General features: G+C 39.7%; 1 protein-coding gene across 1 annotated transcript; it reads right to left on the bottom strand.

Moving 5' to 3' along the window:
* Positions 1-2,442: 2,442 nt before the first annotated feature.
* On the bottom strand, positions 2,443-4,249 carry LOC113305414 (12-oxophytodienoate reductase 1-like). Its single transcript, XM_026554454.1, has 6 exons — positions 4,113-4,249; positions 3,882-4,022; positions 3,535-3,665; positions 3,259-3,420; positions 2,617-3,158; positions 2,443-2,451 (listed from the first exon to the last, which is right to left on the bottom strand). The coding sequence occupies exons 1-6, from the start codon at positions 4,169-4,171 to the stop codon at positions 2,443-2,445; spliced, it is 1,044 nt and encodes a 347-aa protein (XP_026410239.1). The 5' UTR covers positions 4,172-4,249.
* Between the last annotated feature and the right edge of the window lie 4,245 nt (positions 4,250-8,494).

Below are 8,494 nucleotides of genomic sequence, written 5' to 3'. Positions count from 1 at the left end.
ATCCAGGGCATAAGGAAAATTCATGCCCGCAAAGTTCAGACGCCAGGAGCAGAAATCTCCATAGCGAGCGGGAGGAGATTCGCGCGGCTTACTATTCTCGGTTGGCCGCCATCCGCGGGAACCGGGAATCCAACCATAAGCCCACGGACCTACTATCTCAATGACAGTGGCGTGCCACTCGTAGTCATGATCACGCTTGATCCTTTCTCGCACGGGGAAGAGTTTCCGACGATTGGACGCCTCCGTGCCAGGAACATACTTCAGCTTGGCATCGCTGACCTCATTTAACAGACGAATCTCGCCTCGAGGAGCAGGAAGATTCCGAAGGCTGACACTCCACGGCTTGCGATTCCTGCTATTGACGTAATCACCGAAGGAGTTATTAAAATTCTCAGGAGTGTACCATTCCTTCTCCAAGGGATTGGGGACGTAGCAAGTCATCGACGTTTCCCCCTTACTCCGCAGATAGCATTCCTTCAGAGCGCGGAGATAATTCCCCGATAATTGGGATACGGAACGGCTATGAGTATTTGTGGAAGAACCCTCACGACTAGCAAGCACGTCGTAATAGAAGGAATCACCCGATTTGTACAACGGCAGCATCAGACCAGCCTCGAAGGCCCCAACCGTCGTTAACAAGTGAAATTCATCGAATTCGTACTTAGAGATCAGCTCATACGTAATATCATCCTCGGGGGCATAAAAACGAACCCCGAAGGCTTGGAGCTCATGTTTCTCCTTGAATATTTCAAGATCGATATGCTTGAAGGTTACTTTTTTCCTGCTCACAGAAACACTGCGTATCAAGGGAGCAGCCTCTTCCTCCTCGGCGGGACCGGATGAACTAACAAACGCTTCAGACGCTTTTCTCTTCACGGGGGGATTCTTTGAAGATCCAGCCGCAGGAGCTACGCCCTTTGTATTCTTCCCTTTCAAAGTTGGAGAAGACCGTGGATGATGCTCGGGCACTAACGAACGTAAAGGAGGAACGTCAAAAGCAACAGCGCGGGGAGGAGCCTGCGTACTCCGAGTCTCTTCACGAGGACGCACCATTGACTGATTAAATATTCTCCGTGAGCCAGACGGAATTATTGGAGGAATCTCTTCCCGAGAAGACGAGGCTCTCGCTCCGGAAGACACTCGACTCCGACGAACATCATCCTGAGACTCTCGACGCTGAGGAGATCTCGACAACCTAGAATCAGGAGTCTCATAGGTAGGCCGTGGACGGTCAGACATGGCTGCGGAAAGAATAAAATCAAGAACAGGTTACACACAATAACCAAAAATCAAAAAACACATTCATAGCAATACAACCACGACAACAAAGAAACCCTAAAATTAGGATACAATCTCAATACTCCACCCTCGAAGTAATGGCTGCCTTAATTTAAGATGAAGAACAGGGGCAAACTAGTATGCAAGCATCAGAAAGAGTTCTTCATCACAAACAAGGAACAACAAATAGCAGAAAATTCACAATTCAACACGGCATAAAACAGTGAAATCAAGAAAAGAAAAACTCACCGGCAAAAAACAGCAAGTAGAAGAAACGAACAGGGGAAGATCCCAGGTGCAATAAAGACTGACAGAAGATAAGATCACAGGTGCAATGAAGACTGACAAAGAATTTAAGGTCACAGGTTTAATGAAGGCAGGTAGGAAACTTAAAGGAAAAATGAACTGAGAGAGTGTTTAGGAAGAATGAAATTAAATTTCCTCTCCATCCTTAAAATACCCGAAAGAAAAGAGGAAATTAAGGGACAAATAGGAAAACGTGCCCGTTACATAAGCAGTTAATGCACGAATAAAAGACGTGCCCAAGTATCTAGGAGAAGTTATTAGGAGTGAGAAGGATATGCGACGATAGTTTTTCTTCAAGGCACCCCTTAGTCAGTTAAGCCTGAAGAAAAGGGGCAAATTGTGTACACATATATCTCACTATCGGACACGTGGATACAGAAAGGTACGTGGAAAGCATGCAAGCCAAGACATCAAAACACGATGCGTCGCGAAGCACCAAATAAACCCCTAGGAGTTGCTTTATCTCATCCCCAGAAGAGGAGCTAAGATCAACGGTGGGGAGAAAGTCAGCTGACACGGACTGACAGGGGCAGAAGACACTTGTCTGACACGAGCAGACCCCTCAACCACCCGCATTAAACACTCTGAGCAGTGCACGTGTCGACCGACCTGTGGAACGAGCGAAGATGCCTCCGCGGGATCTAGGGGGAAACGCAGACCTCTGCGTGATGGACACAAGACACTAGAAGATAAGGTTCCAACGGTCTTCAGAGATGGGTCCCACATTCCTACCTTATAAATACCCAATCTCCACAAAGGGGGAGGGGGATCGAAAAAACATCAGAGGAGAGAGAGAGAGAGAGAGAGAATAGCAAAGGTAAGGAATCCCATAGTGGAGAGAAATATGTAAACCCCAAGTCATTCAAACTATTCGCGTAACCGTGAATAATATAGCAGAACAACAAACCCCGTGGACGTAGGCCTTAGTGCTGAACCACGTAAACCTTGGTCTTATTTACATTTCAGCACTTTGCATTTATTTAGTTCCGCATGCATTTGCTTATATATGTTGTTTTCCTTTTATATTTGTACCCCATGCATAATCGCTACGCAAAAAGTGTCCCTATTATACTGATTCAGTGGTGCATCAATGGTAAAACGTTTAGGCAAATCTGGGTTAGCCAAAAACAGACGACCATATGCAACCAGATCAGCATGATTCTCCTCGATAGCATTGTTACCATCATCTCTCTTATAACCTCCAGAAGAAATGAACGTCCCCTTAAAAGCTTTCCTGGTCGTTAAGGTACTGCCAAGGGTTCCATTGTTCTCAATCCTCGGCTCTATCACATGGAGGTACAAGACACCGTATTTGCTTAGTGATTCAGCCATGTAAATGCTGAGAGCTTCAGGATCTGAATCTCCCGCTTCCATGAATCCCCCGAAAGGTGAGAGCCTCATTCCGACTTTGTCAGCTCCAATCTCTTCCGTAATAGCTTTGACAATTTCTAGTGCAAAGCGACATCGCTTCTCTAAGGTTCCGCCATATGCATCTGTTCTGTCATTGACTTGATCCTTCATGAATTGATCAATAAGGTAACCATTTGCGCCATGGATCTCAACTCCATCAAAACCTGCACATTTGAGAGAGACAATGTGCATTATAATAAGTATAGTTTGAACAAAAGATATATGGTATTTGCCAACCTATCTAAGACAATAAAAGAAAATTACCAGCTTCATTTGCGTTCCTTGCAGCACGCCTAAAATCATCAATGATTTGTGGGATTTCATCAGTTCTCAGTCGACGAGGAGGTGACCAATCCACTCCGTAGAGGCCAGGCGTACATCCCTTGTCAGTAGAAGAGATTGGGGCTATTCCATTAGGCTGGAGGTCTGGACGGTCATGAAATGAAAATGGTTCAGCGCTAACAGTATTTAAACTTTATGACAATCTGATTAAGAACAAATTCAGAGTAACTAGATAAAGAAAGAGCATAAGATGGGTACCACTAGTGGAAACTCGGCCTACATGCCAAAGCTGGCAAAAAAACAAGCCACCCTTGTCATGAACAGCTTGCACAATGGGTTTCCATGCTTCGACATGCTCTTTTGTCCAAATTCCTGGTGTTTCTGGATACCTTCAAAAATGAATGCAAAATTCAACTAACCCAACTACCCACATCTGCAAATGCTAATTAATGCCCGAATATTGATACGGGACTGATCTTGAACTGGCCATGTCCAGTCAAGGAAGGTCATGATCAGCCATTACTCTTGGCAGGTCATTCCAAGAACAATGCCTGAAGATGTAACATTCACAGTAACTACTATTATACGAAATCGAGAAAACATACCCTTGAGCTGTTTCTGATACTCCAGTGGCTTCTGTAATTAGAAAACCTCCGTTAGTGGCTCGCTGCGAGTAATACAATGCCGCATGTGGTTGAGGGACATTTCCGTAAGACCTATTTCTTGTTAGCGGTGCCAAAACAACCCTAGCAAGTACAGAAAACCAAAACGTATAAAAATGAGATGGATGTGTTTGGATCGAAGAAGAAACTAAAACATGATAAAGAGTTGCAAACCTGTGAGAGAGTTCGAAGTTGCCCATTTTGTAAGGTTTGAATAGTTGCATTGCCTCCATTTTTTTTCTTCTCTTTCAAAATTTTTTATCTTTCTTTGTTTCTTCCTTCTGACTTTGTTAATTCTCTGCTTTGTTTGTTTTCTATTGGAATTGAATGTTGGAATCTAACTATGCCTGGCTGCTCTATTTATAGTTCGGCAAAATGAGAAAACGAACTGTGTATATAACCTATAATTTCGTTTTAATTACGATAATACCTGTGTGCAGGCGTCACTTATGATGATACTCCCACCAGCGAATCACATAACAATTCAAAAGAATCCCTTTAAGCAAGTACTGGGTTCTCGACTTGCACACCACCGACTAATAATAATTATAATCAGTAAAGTTGGTAATTATGCCATATAAAAAATAAAAAAATTATTGTCATATGACCTGTAAAACTCGACATTTGGTCATCTATTGTATGGCTACTAATGGGGTATTATTTTGGGCCGGGTGTACCAGTTCAAAGGTAAAAAGAAATTTGTCCTATATGTATATTGGTACACTTCCAAACAAAATGGTACCCTCATTAGCAGTCTTGATTTATGGGTTACACAGCACTAGTAAATTGAATCGGAAAATCAAGACAAAGCCTTCTTTACTATTGTCGGTGTTCAACACATTTTCTTAGAGCGAATTTTACGAGAATGATTTGCTTCATTTTGTTTAAATAAACTATTTTGATGTTTTCTCCGTCCATTATTGACAGTGTCACTGTCAACATCGATCACCTAAAAAGGGAGAACGAATTTCTCTTTCCAGATTTATTGGGTTACCAATGAAAGCTATTATTGGGGCGTCACAATTTAATAGAGGGACGTCACCTAATAGGACAAAAACGGGTCATTCATAAGTAGGATCAAAAAACCCTTATCTCAAATAATTTTGTAATGACTAAACTACTCATATTTCATTAACGATAATAATTATTTAATTAGGTTAACAAAATTCAGTTCAATTAGATTATTGATTCTGAATCTCTGATTTAGATTAGATTACTTTTCTTGAATTATTTTAGATTGCGATTTCTTTTACGGCTAGGAACCAAAACAATTTTCCAGATGTAGATGTATTTTGTTGTCATATACGGCTAGGAAAAGAAGAACTCCTAGCCGTAACTGGTTTGAAAATTATTTACGGCTGAAAACTAGCTGGCGGAAGATTACATCTATCTTTTTCCTCTTTAGTTTATCGCCAACAATTGTTGTTATTGCTCTAACCCTAGACTGTATGTTTAGTTTCGACGAGAGAGAAGATTTTTAAGAAGCTAATAGCATCGTCAAGTATTGGTTTGGGTTGGCCGCTGTCATTACCATTGGTGACTGTTCATAATTGTGAATCGGTGATGATTATTTTGGTGAAGATTTTTGAACTTTAATTACATCATATTGCGCAGATGAAGATGATAGAAGACTTGGGGTGTATTAATGAAGTAGTACAGGTGCTGCCATTATCGTGATGGTGATCGACAGAAGAAAAGAAAAGTTATTGGTTGCTGCCATCCATGGTTTGGAAATGGAAGAAACTTCTCTTCCACCTGACCAAATTAGGAACGAATAGGTAACTTGGGATATGGTTTTGTTTCTTGTGATTATTATTGGATTGGTAGTTTTGAAAAATCAAAAAATCGACGTAGAGAGGGAAAAGATGAACATTAGTATCTTTTTCTGAGTACTGGTTTCTTCAAACAATGCGAAGATGATTCGAACGTGTCTATATAAACATTTTGTTAATGTCCATTGGACAAGTCCGTTACTGCAACAACAAAAACCCAACTGTTAAGCCCCATTACGGCTAACTAATAAAACTCGTACGCAAACGTAAAAGAAGCCTTGGAATAAATTTTAGGGGAAATTAGGGGGAGACCAAAAAAAAATATTCTCATTCTCAGGTCCATAATTAATTTTGGGTACTGTGACACCCATAATTATTTCCGTGACACCCATAATTATATGAAATTATTAAAAACTTCTGCATGACGGATTATGCATCTGCATGACTGAGTTATGCATCAGGGGTATAATTGACAACTCAACTTGGACATAACATATCTAAAAATCCGCACCTTAGAAATTTACAAATTTTATATGGTTGGAAATCTTTTAAAGAGATCTACGCAACGAGTACAAACAACAATATCAAATTTTTGTTTTTCATGAAAAAATCGGAGGTGATCATCGTTTTAGGCAAAATTTTCGAAAACTTGATACATAACCATTATGCAGCCACCAAAAAGGATGCATAACGCATTATGCAGACGCATAACGAATTATGCAACCATTTTCTCGACTGCATAACAAATAATGCATCTGCATAACAAAGTTATGCATCTATAACAAGTCATGTACCCATTGTTTTCGCACCCTTCTTGAGTATAAAATATTGATGCATAATGCAGTATATATCCATATTTACGGATGCATATCATGTTATGCATCTATTTTCTCGATGCATAAAAGATTGTGCGACAATTTTCTCGATGCATAATGCATTATGCAGTCATATTTTCGGATGCATAACAGGTTATGCATCCATTTTCACGACTGCATAACATGTTATGTAGATATTATTGTAGGTGCATGACAAGTTATGGAACCTTATTTTTTGTTGGTTTCAATACTAACAAAAATGTTGCTGTATAACGTGTTATGCAATCATTTTTCGGACTGCATAACACGTTATGCAACAAATTTTGTAGATGTATAATAGGTTATGCAACCATTTTTTTCAGCTGCATGATAGATTATGTAGTCACTTTTGTATCTGCAAAACAAATCATGCAATCATTTTTTTAGACACACAACAGAATTTTGGACATATTAACTGACCCAAACGTCACTGAACCAAGGTTAATTAAGAATATGACTCATCCAAATTCATCGCACTAACACAATCAGGTAAGCCCATGCCTTCTAACCCCACTGGAATTGTTGTAACTTTATCTCTTCCATCAATTACTCGAACACCAGCAGCAATAACTCAATCCCAGTCCCTGGTTAGCAGCTGAAACATCATCTAAAACAAGCTGTTAACCCTTAGAAGGAAGCCAGTAGCAACATACATCTTTCACTGCCATAGGTCAACCAAATCACCACAGTTTCATACCTCAGCTCCTATCTCTTCCATAAACATCATATCACCAACACAGACCCATAAAAACACACGTTATATAACCTAAGAATCAATACACGTTCTCTATTTACGTCTGCAAATCCCCCTGACAGCCACCATTATAACCTAACTTTGTATTTATAGTTGTAGAATGAGTTCACATCTGTACCAAGCCTTCTCAAATTTTATGACGTTGCTGACTGTTTCTTTGTTGTGCGATCGAACTCGAATTTTCACATGAATCCATGGCAGGGGAACCTTTCTTCTTCACTTACTCAAACCATAAATGTTGTAATGATTCAGCCAATTTCATCTCATGCTGCCATTAATCTCTTCCAGCAACTTGACCACTATCTCATGAAATTCCATCGTGAGTACCAGCAGATTCAATCCAACAAATCTGTGACCATCAGACCGTCTTCATTCTCATCTCAAGAACTGTATGCAGCTACCATTCACCAACACCAATTTCGTACTTTAAATCCCCATAGATCCAGCGATGATGATTTCCCTTGTCATTAATTTCGTCCGTGAAGAGAAAAGCCCTGAATTAGGCTAAGATTATCAGTGTTTTGTGAAAAAATCTTCAATGGGTTTGAAGAGGAAAGTCTACTGATCGTAAATTTGTAACCCAAAATCATCTTTTATCAAGATTTTGAAACAGATCGCACTTGTATTGAAGAACAAGCCTTTGTTTTGAAATAGATTTTTCTGAAATTATTGTTCTAAATCTAGTAGATCTGAAAATGAAGAACAAGATAAGAGAGATAGGAAGAAGAAATTCGTTTCCAAGTTGATGTTGATGGCAGCTGATTTCAGTGCTTGAAAAAATAACAAAACAAAACTTTAAAAATTATGGGTGTGAGAATTATTTTTCCCCAAAAAATGGGTGCGCGTCTTCAGTTTTCTGTCCGTGGGTTTCTCAGTAGAAAAATCTGGGAGAATGGGTCTCCCTGTAGTTTTCACTAAATTTTAAGATTCATGTTGTTTTATGGATAAAACTAACCCAACCGTAAAGTAGCTACGGTTGGTTTTTACCAAACTCGAACCCAACCGTAAACCAATTACGGTTGGAAACCTAACCGTAACAGATTCAGGATGATGATTTTATGATTATGATTGGAGAATGCTATTAATTATTTTCGCATCTTTAATATAGATTTTAATATCATAATTTTTTTGAATTGTCAATTAATCAAAGATGATGAGATGATCAACTAGAAAAAA

Source organism: Papaver somniferum, chromosome 8 (genome assembly GCF_003573695.1).
Source record: "Papaver somniferum cultivar HN1 chromosome 8, ASM357369v1, whole genome shotgun sequence".
In the NCBI taxonomy this organism is placed as follows: domain Eukaryota; kingdom Viridiplantae; phylum Streptophyta; class Magnoliopsida; order Ranunculales; family Papaveraceae; genus Papaver; species Papaver somniferum.
Note: the sequence above shows the minus strand (reverse complement) of the source record. Positions and strands in the feature narration are given on the sequence as shown.

Excerpts from the sequence above, each read along its gene's own strand:
- LOC113305414 (XM_026554454.1), bottom strand. The coding sequence starts at position 4,171 with ATGGAGGCAATGCAACTATTCAAACCTTACAAAATGGGCAACTTCGAA. Across the intron at positions 3,666-3,881 it reads GTATCAGAAACAGCTCAAGG|GTATCCAGAAACACCAGGAA; the intron begins GTATGTTTTCTC and ends TCATTTTTGAAG. Across the intron at positions 3,421-3,534 it reads AGGCCGAGTTTCCACTAGTG|ACCTCCAGCCTAATGGAATA; the intron begins GTACCCATCTTA and ends ATGACCGTCCAG.